The sequence below is a fragment of the Herpailurus yagouaroundi genome, unplaced genomic scaffold (assembly GCF_014898765.1).
Source record: "Herpailurus yagouaroundi ecotype Mexico unplaced genomic scaffold, PumYag 28, whole genome shotgun sequence".
Lineage (NCBI taxonomy): Eukaryota > Metazoa > Chordata > Mammalia > Carnivora > Felidae > Herpailurus > Herpailurus yagouaroundi.
The window spans coordinates 90052547-90074174 of NW_024412376.1; the positions used below are offsets into that span (position 1 = coordinate 90052547).

At 35.0% G+C, this 21628-nt stretch overlaps 1 protein-coding gene across 1 annotated transcript in view; it reads right to left on the reverse strand.

Annotated features, from left to right (window-relative positions):
- The window catches only part of GRID2 (glutamate ionotropic receptor delta type subunit 2), a 1464148-nt gene that overhangs the window by 110479 nt on the left and 1332041 nt on the right, over positions 1–21628 (reverse strand). The window contains exon 14 of the mRNA XM_040478406.1: positions 8296–8462. Coding sequence (XP_040334340.1) covers positions 8296–8462 — 167 coding nt within the window. The remainder of the gene's footprint in view (positions 1–8295; positions 8463–21628) is intronic.

A 21628-nucleotide genomic window follows, 5' to 3' on the forward strand; every position in this document is an offset into this window, starting at 1 on the left:
CCTGACGCGGGGCTCGAACTCACGGACCGCGAGATCGTGACCTGGCTAAAGTCGGACGCTCAACCGACTGCGCCACCCAGGCGCCCCAAAAGTATATAAGTTCTTAATAGCAGGGAGGTGGAAAGAAAGGTGGACATGTGCTCTGTTTATTTTCTTTTTTCTTCTAAGTTTTTATTACTCATTATATGAATAATTGGAGAAAGCCAGAAAGAAAAAAAAATTATTATGGTAACAGAAAATAGAAGACTTTTCCTTCCTTCCTCCCTCCCTCCCTTCCTCCCTCTTTTCCTTCCTTCCTTTCTTCCTTCTTTCCTTCCTCCCTCCCTCTTTCTTTCTTTCTTTCTTTCTTTCTTTCTTTCTTTCTTTTTATCTTTCTTTCTTTCCTAACAAACACAAAGAATAGGTATTTAATTTATTAGAATATAAATAAATGGGATAATCTTTGATCAAAAAGTTAGGTAGATCTTTTGTTCATTCATCAAATATTTGTTAAATGATTACTCTATGCTTGCACAAAGGTAGCCACTAGAGATGTAGAGACATATGCCTGAACTCAAGGGGCTTACCAACATGAGGCAGGACCCAAGAAGTAAACTGTAAGAAATATTAAGACAGAAAAAGATCTAATGTGGTTTTTCTGAATCTAAACAGCAATCAGTCAAGAAAAAGAAAAAAAAGAAGCATTCAAATTGGTAAAGCAAAGTAAAACTGTCACTTTTGGCAGATGACACAATACTACATGTTGAAACCCTAAAGATTCCACTAAAAGGGTGCCTGGGTGGCTCAGTCAGTTAATTCAGCTCAGGCCATGATCTCATAGCTTGTGAGTTCGAGCCCTACGTTGGGCTCTGTGCTGCTGGCTCAGAGCCTGGAGCCTGCTTTGGATTCTGTGTCTCCCTCTCTTCTGGCCCTCCCTGGTTCACACTGTCTCTCTCTCTCTCTCTCTTAAAAATAAATATAAACATCACAAAAAATAAAAAAAAAAGATTCCACTAAAAAACTAATAGAACTAATAAATGCATTCTGAAGATACAAAATCACCATACACAAATATTTAGCATTTTTGTACACTAATAATGAACTAGCAAAAAGAAAATTAAGGCAATAATTTCATATGCAATTGCATCAAAAAGAATAAAATACTTAGGAATAAATTTAGCCAAGGAGGTGAAAGACTTATACTCTGAAAACTATAAGAAACCAATGAAACAACTGAAGATGGCACAAATGGAAAGATATAGCACATACATAGACTGGAAAATTAATATTGTTAAAATGTTCACACTACCCAAAACAGTGTACAGATTTGATGCAATCTCCCAAAATGCCAATAGCATTTTTCACAAAACAAAAAATCCTATAACTTATAAGGAATCACAAAAGACCCCAAACAGCCAAAGCACTCTTGAGAAAGAACAAAGTTGGAGGTATCACACTCCCAGATTTCAAACTATACTACATATCTTTAGTAAGCAAAATAGTATGGTGCTGGCATAAAAACAGACACACAGGGCAATGGAACATAACAGAGGGCCCAGAAACAAACCTATGCATGTATGGTTAATAAATCTACAATAATAGGGGAAAGAATATACAATAGGGAAAAGATAATCTCTTCAATAAATAGTGCTGGAAAAACTGGACAGCTACATGCAAAACAATGAAACGCAACCACTTTCTCATACCATATACAATCATGAACCCAAATAATGAAAAACCTAAATGTAAGGCATGAAACCATAAAAATCCTAAAAGAAAAACATAGTCAGTAAACTCTTGGGTAATCAGTCTTAGCAATTTTTTGGTTGTTTGTTTGTTTTTGGATCTGTCTCCTCAAGCAAGGGCAACAAGAGTAAAAACAAACAAACAAACCTGGAACTACATTAAACTAAAAAGCCTTCCAATGAAGGAAAAACAAAACAACATGGCTACTTACTAAATGGGAAAAGATATTTGCAAATGATATACCTGATAAGGGTATTCGAAATATATAAAGAACCCATACAACTGAGCACTAAATAATTTGATTAAAAAATGGGAAGAGGACCTGAACGGACATTATTTAAAAGAAGACGTACAGGGGCGCCTGGGTGGCGCAGTCGGTTAAGCGTCCGACTTCAGCCAGGTCACGATCTCGCGGTCCGTGAGTTCGAGCCCCGCGTCAGGCTCTGGGCTGATGGCTCAGAGCCTGGAGCCTGTTTCTGATTCTGTGTCTCCCTCTCTCTCTGCCCCTCCCCCGTTCATGCTCTGTCTCTCTCTGTCCCAAAAATAAATAAACGTTGAAAAAAAAATTAAAAAAAAAAAAAAGAAGACATACAAATGGCCAACAGACATGACAAGATGCTCAACATCACTCATCATCAGGTAAATGTAAATCAAAACCACAATGAAATAGCACCTCATACCTGTCAGAGTGGCTAGTATCAAAATGTCAAGAAACAACAAATGCTTGTAAGGATGTAGAGAAAGCACTGTTGGTGGGAATGTAAACTTGTTCAGCCACTGTGGAAAACAGTATGGAGGTTTCTCAAAAAATTAAAAATAGAAATACCCTACAACCCAGCCATTCCACTTCTGGGTATTTCACCAAAGCAAAGAAAAACATTAAATTCAAAAAGACATATGCACCCCTATGTTCACTGCAGCATTATTTAAAATATCCAAGATGCAGAAGAAGGCTAAGTGGTCATTGATAGATGGATAAAGACGATGGGATGGATATATATATATATATATATATATATATATATATATATGAATATTACTCAGCCATAAAAAAGAATGGAATCTTGCCATTTGTGACAACATGCATAGACTTAGAGGCTATTATACAAAGGGAAGTAAGTTGGACAGAGAAAGACAAAAGACATATGCTATCACTTACATGTGGAATCTAAAAAAACAAAACAAATAAGACAAAACAGAAATAGACTCATAAATAAAAAGAATGAACTGGTGATTGCCAGAGGGGATGTGGGTGGAATGATGGGTGAAACAGGTAAAGGGGATGAAGAGGTACAAACTTTTAGTTATAAAATAAATAAGTTATTGGGATGGAAAGTGTAGCAAAGGGCATATAGTCAATAATATTGTAATAACATTGTATGGTGACAGGTGGTAACTATGCTTACTGTGGTTAGCATTTTATAATGCACATAAATGTAGAATCATTTTTAGTACATCTGAAACTAATATAATATCGTATGTCAATTACACTATACTTCAGTTCAAAAAAATTATGCCTGGCCTATCCAGGCTATTCTGGAAATTAGGGCCCTGGTAAAAATAAAAACAAAAACAAAACCAAAGTGAAGCACAGATAGTCTAACAGTTAACAATGCAAAGGGAAGAAACAACAACAAAAAAGAGGCTATATTCAAGAAAATTAAAAGTAATTAAACAAATAAAAGTGGTCATTTATGGACCAAAAATGAAAGTGTGTCATGTGTCAAGGATTATGATTAATGCTATTCTGTGCCCCCAAGAGGGAGAGGAAGGCGGGCAGAGAGAGAAAGGGCAATCTGTAAATATTTATTTAAAACGCAGATTGTTAAACATCTATGACAATTTTTGGAGCCATACTGTCTCGATTTGAATCTCAGCTCTCATACTCAATGGCTTTGTGAACTAGGACAAATTATGTTACCTCATTATGTCTCAGCTTCTGTGTCTATAAATTGAGGATAATACTAGTATTTATAGATTGCTACATTTTGCAAACTACATTTTGCTACTCAAAATTTGGCACATGTAAACATAATATAGTATTATTTTTATACGCTTTTAGAAGAAAGTTGAGGGAAGATAGGGTGCATGATGATGAGAAAACTGGACATGGAATTAGGACTCTTGAAAATTTTCTAGCTTTATTGCTTTTTGTGATTCTGAGTAAGTAATTTACCCCTTTGAACTAGTTCCATCATTGATAAAAGGGAACTACCGATTATTCCGTTTATAAAAATTCTGAAATTCTGTGACTAGATTGAAATATTATTTATGCATCTGTACCAATATCATGAATCCAACAAAATCATTCTCCATACAACTTGAAATATGTCCTTGTTTTTGTGTGACTAGGTGGTTCATTCCTAAAGTTTAGAGATAGAAGCCAATAGGCAAAAAAGGGACTTTTTTATTGATGAAGTATAACATTAAACTTATGAGTTAATTACTCCTTGGTATATGCTAAGATTTGAGAACAGAGATGAGCTCATACTAAATGCTCAATAAATATTTTTAAATCATTTTTTAGTTATGAATGGTTAAGATTCTGAAATCAACACTGGAGTTTATTTTATTAAAAGAATAATAATATCACTGAAAAATTCAGCTCTCTTCCACTCTTAAATGTTTTTAATGTAACAGCTTTTGACTAAATAATTTTTGTATACAAAGACCTATTACAAGACAAGGGCCACATAGGCATTCGATGAAATGGTGTCAGAGAATTCACTGCAAACATCACTCACCCACTAGAACTCTGGCCTATCTGATGAGATTGCATAAATACTTCAGCTTCTGCTGCCAAGTTATCTATTATTTGTGCAGACAGGGAAACAAAACTCCTCAATCTGATTCTATGATTATATATACTGTAGCATTTACTGGTCCTTAACAGTCATTCCTGAGTGTGTCTACAATCATACAATTGTAAAGTGAGTAGATCCCTATAGCCTGTGTTTCTGATGCTTAACCTAACATTTGCCAAAGCTCAGGCCATCCATTCAGCGCATTCACTTGTAGTATAATAGTTGTGCACTAATATGCAAACATACAATAAGCAAATGAGCATTTCATGTGATTGTTTTGAAGTGTCATTAAAGTATAGAAGCATATAAGATACTTGGCAGATAGTGCATAATATATGTAGTTACTATATCAATATATAATATTTATTAGATATTAATATTTATTACATATTTGAATACTTTGGTATCTTATAAGTCATGGTATAGGTGTATAGATACTTGAGAAGAAATTAGCATTTACTTCATATAAAAATCACCCTGAATGCTATCATTTTCATTGAAAATAATTATAGTAGCAATCAGTGATCTAGCATAATCAAGAGCCCAGGATAAGTTGATGTATTAAAGTTGTTTATAATAATTTCTAAGGTGTACTACAATGATTAAATTTTATGGTCTATAATTTTTTAAATCAGTTAATAAAAAAGAGATATCTTTTCCCTAATGGCCACAGCACAAGAGAATGAATGCACATATTTTCTGAATTCAGGGAGGGAGTTAGGGTAATAGATTAATGTGGCACATGTGTATAAATGGATGCACTGGCACATCAACAGTCGCCAGATCATGTTTCTTTCCTAGATCTCTCTTCTTTCAGATGTCCAGGAAACCAGGATACATAGGTCATTATTTAGGAGCTCCACAGAAAGGGACAATTTAAATTGCCAACATCCATAATGCAAATCAAAGGAAAAATAATGCTCAATGCTTAGTATTGTTTTTCAGCAGTTCACTGGGTTGTATTTTCTCAGAATTAAAAATCTCTCTTAGGTAAAGCGCCACAGGGATAATAAGAAATGGAACACTTAGTGTGATTTATTAACTATTTCTTTAGTTGCCATTATGTTTGTGTATTGATTTTATTGGCTTCTTCTTTTGCATAAAAGACCCAGAAATCAGTTCAGGAAACAAAAAGAAAAGCCCAATTAGCTACAACTATGGAATAAATAATCCTTTTCTCAACTACATGGTTCATGGTAAGTATCCATTAGACTTTTCATAAACCCCGGCATCTCCTTCATTCTATTACGCTTTCCATCCTCACTTCTAAATTAGTAAAAACAACGGTGTGCCTCTTTGCTTAGAAGTATCTCTTCTAGGGGCACCTGGGTGGCTCAGTTGGTTGAGCATCTGACTTTAGCTCAGGTCATGATCTCACAGCTCGTGAGTCAGAGCCCCGTGTCAGGCTCTGTGCTGATAGCTTGGAGGCTGGAGTCTGCTTGGGTTTCTGTATCTCCCTCTCACTCTGCCCCAACCCACTCACATTCTGTCTCTGTCTCTCTAAAAAATAAATCAACATTAATTTTTTTTAAGGTATCTCTTCTATTTGCTCCTTCCTCCTCATTCTCCATTGCCCAGTTATGAACTATGCCTTCCTTGTCTCATGCTTCCAGGTTTGCTCTAGTTTGTCAATCCTAATCCATCCTTCAGCTCAAAACTAGATCAACCCTGCCTTAAATACCCCTGCTTCATTTTCCCCTCGGGCTCTAGAATGGGCTATAGGTTTTCACAGCTGCTTGTGGTCTACAATACGACTTCCAAACTTCGAATTTCCTTTCAAATTAACTTGCTGGCCTTGTTGCTTCTCAACATATTCTCCTCTCTCCTACTTCTACCCTGTTGTCTTCATCATTTCTCCAAGAATTATCTATGTTTTCCTTTCAGCTTAACTATTCTCTACTAATCCTTCAAGGTCAAATTCAGAGCTCACCTTTTCTGGAGAACTTCCATTCATGTTTCCTTTGATTAACTCTTCATTCTGTATAGTATTCAATTCTTTCAATATCTCAGCTACACAACTCAGTGCAATATAAAGATGCAATACTGATACTGTATATATGTAAATGTCAGCACACAGTTCTAGAAATGTCTCTATTGTTCATTGTTTCATGTGCATGGGCCATGAATCTTCAACTAGACTGTAAGTGTCTTCCAGGTAAGATCTCTACAGCATAACTGATTTCCAGTTTGTTCCCCTTAGAATCTACTCATCAATAAAGGTGTTTTAACTGATTAATCATTTTTTATACATAAGTACTTTACCTCCTAACTTATTCTTATTTCATTTTTGTCATTTTTGATGTTTTCAGAGCCATAAAGGGCCACTGGTAGGTTGTACGTTTGGTCATAATTATTTACTTATTTCTTCCCTTTATGTGAAGTACAGTTCCCCACCCCCATCGATTCTGGGCTTGGCCATGAGACTCTTTTTCTTGAGTGGTTTGTGGCAGATGTGGTATATGCCACAACCAATTAAAAAGCACAAGCAGCACTGCAGGTTTCTGGCAGCCTCTTCTGCAACTTCTCATTGCTGTGAAAACAGGTTGTCCCAGATAGGGCCACGTCTCCAACCTGGCCCTGGAATGAGAAGTTGACCTGCAGCCCACTGCAGACCTTCACCCAATCACAGCCTTATGTTTCATGAATGCAAAAAGTCACTGGTACTCTGGGGCTTGTTTATTACACAGAAAACCTGTCTAACACAGACCTTGGAGTTTGTCAAACTTCCTCTTCTGTAGATAAGGAGAGAGGCCTAGATTTTTTGTCAGCTGATGGGAGAGTTTGGACATCAATTCTGGACTCCTGACTTAATTTTGTTTTTGTTTTTTTAATGAAAATACCTAGCTTTTTGTTATCCTAAAATCTGGAGGAATGCAACCCAAATAGTTTGAAATTTGGGGCCATAGTACTACCTGGTACTGCCCTCTTGGTCTGGCATTGGTTTTTAGAAAATAGGTAGCAAAATATCTAGAAAATAAACAAAATGCAGTATCAATGTCAAATGAAATATACTTCTACCCAAAAGCTACTGCAATCTCTTAGGTCCACACTTGTTTGATAGTAGATAGAATGAAATGCAGTGATCTTTGGGAGTGCTTCTCAGGCCCAGGTCTTTCAATACACACTGTTAATCTAAAATACACATTTCAAAATCTTTTCTTTTAAAAAAAATTTATAAAAGAAAACTTGAATTTGAGGATGAATATAATTTCTTAATTTACCATCTCCTTAATTCCGTGACAAAGTCTCATATACTTTGATGCCAAGTGAGGAAGGCTAAAATTCTTATTCTTTTCCTTTGTGAAATTCAGATGGAAAGATCCTATCATTATGTGCTTCAATACATCAGACCAGTCCTAAGTACATTTAACTTTGTCCTGAAGTTTATTTTATGGTTTAGTATTCATAGGAATGAATTCATTTTGCTACAACACTTAGTCCTTAAAAATTCAGAGACTAAACTGCTAATTAAGTTCTAAAAAAATTATTAACATACTGCTTTCTTTTGCATATCAATTTTTAAAGAGTAAAACCAGTCATATGCAGCAATATTTCTCCCTTTTTATGGAAAAAATAATACATCAGTACATGCTTTAGGAAATGAATGTGTCATTTAATAACATTTATAACTACCTTTTATTATTGTTGTTTATTATGCTTTTCCAAACAAAGAAAACAAAATGTAATAAAACTAAATGGGTAATCAAGTAGATTTTCTTTTTCTATTTTTTTGTCTCTCCTTATTTGGACCACACACAAATCTTACCTTTGTGAAAAAACATCCCTGTAAGGACTGCCATGTTGCAATGCAATTCCATATCCCCGATCAGCAACGGTGTTTCCAATGGTGTAAAATGAACAGTCTGGGTCATTGATAGCCACATATTCCAATACAGCTGCATCCCATACAAACGCATAATTTCCATATTTTACCTGTGAAAATATGGAGAATAAAAGCAGAAAATAGGATTTAAGTTTGGAATTTTAAGTTATACAGACAAGGCAAAAAATATTACATTTGTGTATATTTAGTTGTATAAAAACATGGTAGGACCTATATTTCTACATACATATTCTGAATGAGAATTTGGCTTTTGGCTAATTTAAAGCTCTGTTCTCTTGGAAATGAGATAAAGTTAGAATGTTGTTTATGTTTCCAGGCAACATAGCTTATAGTAGTAAATCTCATCTGGACTGGGAAAACAATAAATATATGAAAAGAAGCCATGTCTTTGAGCTTCTCTGAGTGCAGTAATTCTTGGACTTGTCTCTTTGGGGACCTGGAAGTTACACTTTTTTAGTTATTACGAGAGATATTGGCTTCTAACACGAGGTTATTAGGCTTCTAAGCCAGGTAGGTTTTTCTACTCACCTGATATAGGTATTGTCTCCTTGCATGTGTTCTATATTCTATCTTTTTAAATGTTTTTTTATTTTATTTTTGAGAGAGAGAGGAAGACAGAGTGTGAGTGGAGTAGGACAGAGAGAGAGGGAGACACAGAATGCAAAGCAGTCTCCAGGCTCAGAGCCGTCAGCGCAGAGCCTGATGTGGGGCTCCCACTCAGGAACCCTGAGATCATGACCTGAGCCAAAGGAGCCAAAGTCCAAGGCTTAACTGACTGAGTCACCCAGGTGCCCCTGCATTTGACCTATATTCTAAATGAATGTTGTAAGTCAAACTCTCACTGAAGAAAAATAATTAACACTACCCTGCTGGCAAGACATATTTTCTATCTTATGTTATTCTAAGTTATCTGTTGCCAAGTGTGGTCTATGGAAATTTTGCAGCTGGACTTAAATGAAATCCTTTTGTTGGGCATTGAAATGAGGAAAAAATAATTACACAATCTTCCCTCTCATCATTTAGGGAACATAACTTGATCCTGGGTTGTTTACAACACCTTTTAGTGATTATCTTTTATGTATAAGTGTGACTTTTCCCCTAAATTACAAGTTTATCAAAAGTAAAAGGCAACCTTAATAAAATTAATTTAAAAATTATGTATAAATATAGAATTTAAGTCACAAAATAAACAGAACTAATAATTAAATCAAATATTCAGCTAGTTTGTTTAGAAAGCAATTTCTTGGTAAATCTGACTAGGGAAAAATAAAACTTTTACATATAAATACAGATAAAGGAAGTGGTATCAGCAACATGAAGGAATAGGAGGTCTTCTCATAGCAACAACAATTTGGCAGCCATCCATGAACAACGTACCTTTGTGGGAGCTTTGGGATCCTTGTTGTGTAACTGTGACAGAACCTAAGACTGAATAATACTTTCAGGAGACAGGGCTGTTCTCAGTGATTGGCTAACCAACTGTTGTCCTGTCTACATTCCTGAAAGCAGCCTATCCCCCTGAGGATGTAACTCCAGTACTACAAAGGTAGAAGACAAAGATGCCCATTCTCACCACTTCTATTCAACATAGTACTAGAAGCCTTAGCCAAAGCAATTATACAGGAAAAAGAAATAAAAAATATCCAAACCAGAAAGGAAGAAGTCAAAATATCTGTCTGCAGATGATAAGATCATATATGTAGAAAATCTTAAAGACTAAACAAAAAAAGCTGTTAGAAGTAATAAAGCAATGCAGTAAAGTTGCAGAATACAAAATCAGCATGCAAAAATCAGTGGCATTTCTATACACAAACAATGAACTCTCTGAAAAAGATATTAAGAAACAATGACATTTATAATAGCAATGAGAATAACAGAATACTTAGGAAGAAATGTAACCAAAGAAGTAAAATATTTATATGCTGAAAGTTACAAAACAGTGAGGAAGGAAATTAAAGAAGACATAGATTAATGGGAAGAAATCTTTTGTTTGTGTATTAGAAGAATTAACATTGTTAAAATGCCCATACTACCCAAAGTGATCTACAGATTTAATGCAATCCCTATGAAAACTCCAACGGTATTCTTTTTTTTTTCCAATGGAATTATTTACAGGAATAGAAAAAACAATCCTAAAATTGACATGTAACCACAAAGACCCCAAATAGTCAAAGCAATCTTGAGCAAGAAGAACAAAGCTGGAGGCATCATGCTTTCTGATTTCAAAATATGTTACAAAGCTACAGTAATCAAAACAATATGATAGTGGCATTAAAACAATTAGATCAATGGAACAGAACAGAAATTTCAGAAATAAATCTATACATTTACAGTCAATTGATGGTATATAAGAGTTCCAAGAACATCCAATGAGGAAAGGATAGTCTGTTCAATAACTGGTGATAGGTAAATTGGATAGTCACATGTAGAAGAATGAAATTGGACCTCTGTCTCACACCATATACAAAAATCAACACAAAATGGATTAAAAACTTAAATGTAAGACCTAAAACTTAAAACTCATAGAAGGAAACATAGGAAGAAAGTGTCTTAACAGTAACCTGGGCAGTGATTTTTAGATATGAGACAACCAAAAGCCAGGCAACAAATGCAAAATTAGATGATTGAGATTGTATCAAATTAGAAAGCTTCTGTATATATAATGAAATAATTAACTGAGTGACAAAAGCAAGCTACAGAATAGAACAAAATATTTGCAAACCACATATCTGATAAGGGATTCATATCCAAAATACATAAGGAACTCCTACAACTCAAAAATGGCAAAAAAAAAAAATAATAATAACCTGATTAAAAGATGGGAAAAGGACATTTCTCAAAAGAAGATATATGAAAGGCCAAAAGATATATGAAAATGTGCTCAACATCATTGGTCATCAAGTCATCAGGAAAATTCAAATAAAAACCACAATGAAATATCATCTCAAACCTGTTAGAATGTCTATTACCAAAAAGAAAGAAGATAACAAGTATTGGTGAGGATGTGGACAAAAGGGAATTCTTGTACACTGTTGGTGGGAATGTAAATTGGTACAGATATTATAGAGATTCTTCCCCAGACTAAAACTAGAACTATAATATAATCCAACAATCTCAATTCTGGTTATTTATCTAAAGGAAATGAAACCAGTGTCTCAAAGAGATATCTGCACTTCCATGTTCATTGCAATATTATACACAATAGCCAAGATATAACAAGAACCTAAATGTCTGTCAAGAGAGGAATGGATAAAAAATATACAATGAAATATTATTCATCCTTATAAAAGAAGAATACTCTGACATATGTAGCAACATGGATGGACCCAGAGGACATTACGCTATGTAAAATAAGTCAGACACAGAAAGACAAATACTGCATGACCTCATATTTATTTAGAATCTAAAATAGTTGAATTTACAGAAGCACAGAGTAGAATGGTGGTTGCCAGAGGTTGGGGGTGGGAGATAGGGGAAATGAAGAGATATTGGCAAAAGGACACAAGTTCCAGCTATGCAAGATCAGTAAGTTCTGGAGGTTTAATGTATAGCATGGTGACTATAGTACAGAACCTGGTGAGTGCATGGTGAATATAGTTTATTGTGTACTTGAAATTTACTAAAAAGATAATTCTTAACTATTCTTATGACAAGCAAAAATAAAGGCAATGATTTGAGGTGATGGCTATGTTATAGCTTTATTGTGGTGATCACTTTACAATGCATATATATATCAAAACATCAAGTTGTACACATCAAATATATAGTACAGCTTTGTGGTCAACTATACCTCAATAAAGCCAAAACAAAAATACAGATAGTTAAAAGCTGGAAATGAAATAAGTTATTTATATGGAGTAAAAAATAGTATGCAATATTCTACAGGAATGAAATTAAAATATCGATAACTTTGATAATTTCCTGGGAAAAGAGAAATTATCAAATTTTTTCAAAAGTAGTAATTTTACTAGCACAGAGAAAGAGCTAAATAAAGTTGATATTAAAATATGAGAGACAGCCATAAATGTGAGTGTTTTTTTCTCCCTAAAATATCAGCAAAATGATTTTAATGGTATAATAAAAGAATAATGTATTATTAAACAGGAAAAAGTAACACTGATTCAGTATTTGGAAGGTTACTAGGATAATGTATCTTACAAATGAGGCTTTATCAAATTTTTAAATAATCTTTAAAAGACACCAAAAGACATTTGACAAAATTGAAAACCATTATCATCTATCTACATTCCTATCTACCTAATAAAGTAAGAACAGAAAGATTCTTGCTTAACAAGGCGTAGAATAACTACTTCAAACTACCCCCAAAATTAACATAGTTGTTATTATTATAGCCTATGAAATAAGTAAGGAAGCAAAAATCTGATCAAGTATCCCAACAAAATTACCATTATTTGATGACATAGTTATGAAACCCATGAGAGTCACATGAAAAAATATTAGAAAAATAAAGATTTCAACAAAGAGATTGGTTATAAATAAATATACACAAATCAGTTGCTTTTCTATTATTATGTCAATTAAGAGAGAAGACATAATTTTAGTAAAAATATCCTTTTATAGTAAATATAAATGCCTAGGAATAAATTTAACAACAAATGAAAAGGGACTATATAAAGAAAACTTCAGCACTTGATTGAAATAGACTTGAACTTGTTTCTAGATAAGACATAACATATTCCAAAAAGAATAGACATATAATTGCAAAATAAATGCCAATTTTACTCAGTATTTTTGATATTTAATGAAATCTAAATAAAATGTTAAAAGAATGTCTTAGGACTAATTAAAATCTTTGCATATTTACTTGGAAGAAATCAGATGAGAATAGCAAAGAAATTAAAAAAAAATTTTTTTAACGTTTATTCATTTTTGAGAGACAGAGACAGAGACAGAGAGACAGAGTGTGAGGGCAGGGAGGGGCAGGGAGAGAGAGGGTGACACAGAATCTGAAGCAGTCCAGGTCTGAGCTGTCAGCACAGAGCCTGACACAGGGCTTGAAACCCATGAACTGTGAGATCATGATCTGAGTTGATGTCGGATGATTAATCTACTGAGCCACCCAGGAGCCCCACGAAGAAATTTTGAAAATAAAGTGATTGGAGGGACACCTGAGTGGCTCAGTTGGTTAAACATGAACTCTTGATTTTGGCTCAGGTCATGATCTCACGGTTTGTGAGACTGAGCCTTGTGTTGGGTTCGGCACTGACAGTGTCGAGCTTGCTTGGGATTCCCTCTCTCCCTCTCTGCCTCTCTCCCCTGCACGCTCTCTCTCTCCTCTTTCTCTCTCAAAATAAATAAATAAACTTAAAAAAATGATTGGAGACTTAGAACATCAAGTAGTAAAATATGTAATAAAGTTTAAAGATAAAATAGCATGGGATTTGTTTGAGAATAAAAAATCAGTGGAATAGACAAAAAACCTACAAAACTGATAAAAGTATGTAAATATTATATATAGACTGTACTACAAAGGTCATAATTCAAATCAGTGTGGAAATATGAAATATTTTTAAAATGGTAACGAAACAGGTGATTATTTCAAAAAGGTCAATAATAGAGTACTATATAACACCAAAATAAAAAAAATTATTATAGTATAACAAACTAATTATAACGAAAAAATAATTTAAGTTAAAAAAAAGCCCACAAAGCTAGAAGAACATGTAAGAATGTATTTTTCTTATATTGGAAAAATGAAATATCTAAATATAAAAGGAATAAAATATAAGTAAATATTTGATACATTTAATTACTGCATTTTTAATATATTTTCTTAGACCAAGTCAACATTAGATATTTAATACAAAGTGTTTCATGAAATATGGTCTAAAACCTATAGGCCTATTTACTGTGCTCAGTGAATACTTACCATCTTTTGTTGGGGTGAACCCCAACCAAACTATGAGATGATGAAATAGAGATAAAAATTCTTTCCTTGAAAAAATTATTCACTGCAATAATTCAATTCAATTTAATTCATTCTTGACAATTTAAATTTAAATTTAAAAAAATTTTTCAAATGTTTATTTTTGAGAGAGAGTCAGATCGCAAGCAGGGGAAGGGCAGAGAGAGATGGAGACAGAGAATCCAAAGCAGGCTTCAGGCTCTCAGCTGTCAGCACAGAGCCCGATGTGGGGCTCAAACTCACAAACTGTGGGATCATGACCTGAGCCAAAGTCAGACGCTTAACCGACTAAGCCACCCAGCCACCCCTAAATACACTTTTTTAAATGAAAAATGAGTAATATAATCAGGAAAGGTTTTATATACATGAGGTTTGATGCACTTATAAAAACTAACAGATTCTTGGAGTGTTGGTATGAGAAAGGGGGAAATACTTGGTTAGATTTCCTCTACACTGATTATTCATATCTTCAGTCTTATACCATATATACTCACAGGCAGGATTATACTCATGTCCCACAGCCCTTCCTCCCCTTTTCTGATCTTTTGCAAAAATAATTTTCCCTCTACACTTTGGAGTTCTTAGGTGAGACCCCTGTAATAAAGGACAAATGAACAAGAGGAAAACAAAAAGAAGTTTATCAACATGTCATATCTCATGTATACATGAGAGATACTCTGGGAAAAATGAGTCCCTCAAAAAGGTGATTTTAGAATTCAGCTATCTAAACTGGAAAGGAGAGGGGGGAAGCAAGCTTTTTATGAGAGAGTAATTATATTTATGAAAGGTGAATGGTCTTTTGTAGAATAGATGAGAAATGTGATCTTTTATGACAAAGTTTGTCTACATATGGTGTTCACTTCTAGTTACTTCTCCTGTGATGTGAGTCATTCCCTGTTGATGAAATCCCAGGGAGGGGATTTATGACACTTGGGTTCCTTTCTGAGAATTTATCTTTAGGTAAATAAGGGTTGTTTAGAGAAAGCTTCTCCCTGCATTTGCTGTTTTTCAAGTGCTTACAGCTCAAAATCATCAATATACTAAGGTAGTATATTTTGGGGTGGCATATTCTGTTACCTTTAATTACCAACTTTCATATCTACTTTTAGCTTACTAGGTCTAAACATACAAGTAACAGAGATAGCAGTGACCCTGAAGCCTCCTCTAACAAGCTACTTTGATTTCTGCTTTTCTCTTCTGGCAAACAGCCACTCTGGCCTCCTAGATTTCCTTGCACTTCTTTAAAACTCTCAAGGGACCTCCCCAGTTGGGAACATATTGCTTTGCTATTAGAAAAGTGTTCTAGCATGGCTGTTACTGCTTTGTGAACTGTAAAGCTCGAATTAAATGTATATTAACATTATCATTGCCATATATACGTGTTTCTAATAATTCTAATGTTACAAAGCATCATGAATTCATTTTTAAAGAGAACCATTAAAACAGTATGATTATAGCCTGTAGCAATACCAGTGAAATGTTGTGTAGTAACCCAAACCATTTTAGCTTTTAAAAATATCCTTTTATTTTCATCTACTAAAACATAAAATCATTGTCCTTTGGATAGTTTTTTACCACTAGGTTAAAGCTGTCTAGAAAATATGCATCAACAAAACCTAAAGTCACTGTTCAACAGGATAACAATGGAAGGTTTGAAAATTTTCAGTCCATCCGACTAGGTGATGGGATATTACTTAAAAATTTCAACTAGTCTTGGGGTGCCTGGGTGGCTCAGTCAGTTGAGTGTCCGACTTGGGCTCAGGTCATGATCTCATGGTTCATGAGCTCAAACCCCGCATTGGGCTCTGTGCTGACAGCTCAGAGCCTGGAGTCTCCTTCAGTTTCTGTAACTCCCTATCTCTATGCCCCTCCCCCACTCACACTCTGTCTCTCTCAAAAATAAACATTAAAAAAATCTAAAACAATTTCAACTAGTCTTTGCTCTTGAAGTCATATTTCAATAAGCAGCTACATTGTAGGCCATTGACTTATTTACCAGTGGATTCCATGCCAAGTGAGTGCTTCATACAAGTTTAAACAGAGAGCAAAAGTGCATCCAGAAGCTTTATGTCATCAAATTCCAGGCCCCATTTATGCTACAGGGAAAAGAAGCCAAAATGGCATCTACCTCCAATATTGTCAATCTCTGGTCCCTAAAATAGAGATACCAGAATGCTGTGGGGATTAATGGAAGGTGGTAGCTGCTAATGCTCAACACCTGTGTCCTTATAGTGGCGCTGAGATACCAATAGTCTTGATGGATTTCTCATTGTTGAGATGAAACAAGGCTTAATTTCATTTCCATAGTATGATTAAAGTAATATTTCTTTGAATTCCACTTTACTCATAATCATTATGCATTAACTTGAAGATTTTGAAGGGATCTGTAAGAAATACAAAGGTAAGACTTGGGCTCTTGCCTTCAAGCTGCTTACAACTCAGTAGTGGAGATAAGTCAAGTACTACTTGTAACACAAAGCTTATGATGGTATGTACCATAAACAAAGCTTAAAATGTTAAAGTGATTTAAAGAAAGGGAAATTGACTTTCACTGAGGTAATCAGGGCAGCCTGCTTAAATATTCTGGTAACTGAATTTGTTGTACAAGAAAACCCCAAATATTTAAGTTCCTTATGTTTAGTGCCTGATTAAACACAGATACTCTTTGGAAACCAGTTTTTGTTAATGCACACTTTTTGAACGTTCTAGTTTTCTGCAATTTTCCATCCATCAGGTGAAGAACTATAAATATTCAATGTTATTTTCTCAAATATTTGCATTTCTTGCCAAGTAAATTGAAGGATGGGAAAAATGTATTTTCAAAACCTGCACCTGTGCTTCTCATCATGTTTTGGATTATGGCATATTTCTTTTCTTCTGTAGAATCCTCTTGTCCTGAATGCCCCAGGTTTGAATCCTCTACTGTGACCTAATGCTAAAAGCACTTTTCTTTTCAATTCATTAGGCAGCCATCTCCTATAATAACTGCAGAAGTCCACACAATAAGCAAATAGACTTTCACTACCAGTTACCCCAATGACTTTGGTTTTAATTGGGAAGCCATATTCTTTCTCACACAAATCTTTAACTGAGAAAATTTCTTAAAAGTGCACTTCAAAATGTATAGCTACAGAGATACATCAATGATAATCTTTTTTTTTTTTTTTTTTTTTTTTTTTTTTACTAAAAAAAATCAATGGGACAATTATGGAAAGATGACATTTAAACCAAAGTGTAAGATGAGATATCCCTTCACTGAAGGGATATCTCTCCTCTGATGTCTTCCTCATTTATAAAGAATTTTTTCCATTGTTAAAAAATGCCCTTTACACACAAGTTTATTTGTTCTTCCCAATACTGCGAGGCAGCTGATATTATGATGCCTAACTCAGATGTGGTAATGGAACTTGTTCTAAGTGTTATCAATGACTAGATTTGAAACTTCAGCTCAAGGTCATCTTTTTTCCACTACGCTAAAGATCAGTTTCTGGGAGATACTTGCTATAGGAATTTAAAAATATGTGGGATATGGTAGCCTTTGCCTTCAAGGCAAAGCTTTCCTAGTTTGAAAAATAATATTTATACAAATAAAAATAATGCACCATAGTATAAAGCAAGAGCCATGAAAAGAATGCAACTTGTTTAATGCTATATGATCACACTATTAAGATAAGTAAAAGTTAAGCTTTTAAAAAACAGCTTGCCTATTACTCAGCCATACAAAAGAATGAAATCTTACCATTTGCGATGACATGGATGGAGCTAGAGAGCATTACACCAAGTAAAATAAGTCAGTCAGAGAAAGACAAGTATCATATGATTTCATTCATATATGGGATTTAAGAAACAAAACAGATGAACACGGGGAAGAGAAAAAAAAGGCAAACCATAAAACAATTTTTTTAAAGTTTATTTACTTATTTTTGAGAGAGAGGGAATGAGTGGGGGAGGGGCAGATAGAGAGGGAGAGGGTGATCCCAAGCAGGCTGTTTGATGTGGAGTTCATGCGGGGGGCTCGAACTCATGGACTGTGAGATCATGACCTGAGCCCAAATCAAGAGCTGCATGCTTAATTGACTGAGTTACCCAGCACCCAAACAGACTCTTAACCATAGAGAATAAACTGGGCATTGCTGGGGGGGGGGGGGGAAGTGGGTAGGAAGATATGTTAAACAGGTGATTGGGATTAAGGAGGGCACTTGTGATGAGCACTTGGTCTTGCATGTAAGTGGTGAGTCATGAAATCCTACACCTGAAACTAGTATTACAATACTATATGTTAACTAACTGGAATGTAAATGAAAACTTGAAAGAAAAAAACATAAAAATTCTCAACTACAAAGAATTATTGGGATGAATGAATATCTGGTTTATATGATTTTGGACGATTGAAGCCTGTTGATTTTGTAGTTATTGCTATCTAAGTATTTCAGGTTTTCAGGATTAAAACCAAAGCAGAGCTTTTTAAAATTAAAATAAAGGCTGCAGGATGGAAACTTATTATTTTTCCTCACAAAATAAAAACCAAAAGGCCCGAGAACAAACTGGGAGAAATAAATTCTAGCTTTGCACACCAAGCTAACTTCTTTACAATTTAAACTAATGGTCAGTAGGGGATAAAGTGATTGTGAATTACAGGCGCAAAGAGTTATGATTAACCCAGAATCGATCTACGGTGGTTCTTATAATTCATTGCCCACATAAGTCCTTAAGATGGGATGGCTTTAATATTTATGACATATGGTTCTAGGTGGTGGCCTCTCCCACTTTGAACAAATTAATAATTTAGCATCATTCATCATTTCATCTGAATTTATCTAGCAAAATAAATCATGCCCAAGTCCATATTTTAGTGCTTAAGACTCACTTTTAAAATATATATGGCTTTGTTTACTGCTGCCTTAATTGTTGGCCTACTATATTTTACCTGCTATTATTTTGAAATTTGAATTTGTGCTCCAAGATAGTCATCACAGGGAAGAGATTTTCACAAGGAAGATATGAATGTGTTTAAAATAGATATCGGCTATTTAGAAAATATCCTTTTTTAACCTGGAAAAGAAGCAGTGTATTTACTTATAAATTTTATCTTTGCCTCTCTTTTTTGAGGCCATTGGAATACTAATTTTTTCAAGTGTATTAAAGCATTCTGGGAATGTGAAAAACTAAGCACAGCTAACTTTTCCACTGACAACTTTCTCTTGAAACAAATGGCTACTAGGGTCTAGAAGACAGAAGGGTAGTAAGGCCTGGAGTTCTGGGTAATTCTGTGTGGGGAAAATAAGAAATCTCTCCTTCAGGCAGGGTGAGTACCTGAGAAAACCAGCAGAACCTCCAGGGAAGGCAATGAAGAAACCAAGTTTGGGGCAATGCTTTTCTGACAATTTGATTTCAAATCTTCCTGCTCTCTTTCCTTAGATATTTGTCGCCATGAATATGCCTGTTCTGCTGCCTTTATTTAAAAAGATTTTTTTAAATGTTTATTTATTTTTGAGAGAGAGACAGAGATGGAGCACGAGTAGAGGAGGAGCAGAGATAGAAGGAGACAGAATCCAAAGCAGGCTCCAGGCTCTGAGCTGTCAGCACAGAGCCTAATGTGGGGCTGGAACTCACAAACTGTGAGATCATGACCTGAGCCAAAGTCAGACACCCAACTGACTGAGCCACCCAGGTGCCCCTGTTCTGCTGCTTTTAAATTAGTCAGGAAGGAGTTGAATAAGTGGACACAGATCTGCCCTCATGGAGCTGGGACACAGCAGAAGACTGGAGAGCCCCAGCTTCCTCCAGGTTCCTCAGCAGGGAGATTTGTGAATCACTTTCTTCTATACTACGGCCAATACTTCGGTCTATAAGGAGAGTGACATTTCAACTTCTGTAGCAAGACGGACAATCCCTAGAATAATCCAACCATCAGATTTGAGTCCTCATAAACTGATAAAGAAAAAAGACAACCCATAGAGCAAGTGCCACATTTAGAGAGGGGGAGATGAACCTGAGCAAGAAGAACACATTCTGGGACAAGAGCATTGTGGTACTAGTAAGAATCCAATTTTAAAAGAAAAATAAGCAGGGTATTTAACCAGATTCAATTGTGAGCCTAAAAAATCTATGTGGCTATAAACTAACAAACAAACCTCAATTTCTCAACCAAAAAATTGAACAGATGAATTGAAGGAGAAAATGCTCATTGGTCCTACAGGCTCAAATGGAAGGACTAGGGTGACAACTGTCCCAGTTGGCCTATGATATCCCAGTTGTAGCAATGGAAGCTCTACATCAAGGGGAACTTCTTGTGGGGCGGGGGGGGGGGGGAGTACAGGTTTTTGGTAATGATACAGAAGGTTGGGGTACAAAATCCATACCACAGGATAAAAGATAGGGGCTGAAAGTGATGATTTTTATAGCAGATGGATATGACATGGGTTATTAGGAATTGAGTATGGTGGAAAAGGACATGAGAAAGCATACAACAGAGACTGTATCTTCCAACTTGGGGATGAGGCAAACCAAAAGGTTTTGTGTCTTCCAAAAGGCACCAATGCTCAGCTGAAGAGAGCAACTGCTAAATTAGTTTGGGCATAGCACAAAAACAAACACACATTATCGGATTGTTCTCCTCATAGCTCTCTGAAATGGGGTAAAGCTAGATTCCCTGATTCTGAGGTTGCAAATAAAATGTGCTGTGGTAAACAAAAGGAGGAAATTTTGATAATAGATCAGCTGAGACTCTGTAGTATAGACTGACTCTTTTGGACTTTACCTGAATGACCATGTTTTCTACAGTAAAGTTAGGAGTCACATAATGTCAACAATAAAAATAATCACCCTAGCTCTTAGGTATTTTGATTTAAACAGTGTAATGTCAAATTGTTTTCCTAATTTCTATGAATATGTTAATAAAACTGCATAACAAAAACAAAAGTTGACTGATAATTTGTCCAAATACAAAGACAATCTACATAGAAATGTAAACTTCATCAAATTTGATTCTATAGCTAAACTTCTTATCAAAGAAAATTAAAAGATCCTACCTGCGAAATATTCTGTATACCATGTATATGACCCTGCAAAAAGGGGCATGGTTTGCTTACCTGAGATAATGAAGCTTTCATTATTTAAAATTTTTATCATTTTTTTGTTTTGTCAGAATGTGAGAAGCACTCAGGAGATTTTACTTAATAGAAATGGAAAGAGATGGCTTTCTTCGACATTTGCCTACAAGGTGGCTATTAATTTTTCAAATAAAGATGGCCATGAAGTCGCATATTCTAAGTGTGAAACAAGAAGAATGTTCTCTAGTTGGGAAATACATTGAGGATAACAATGAAG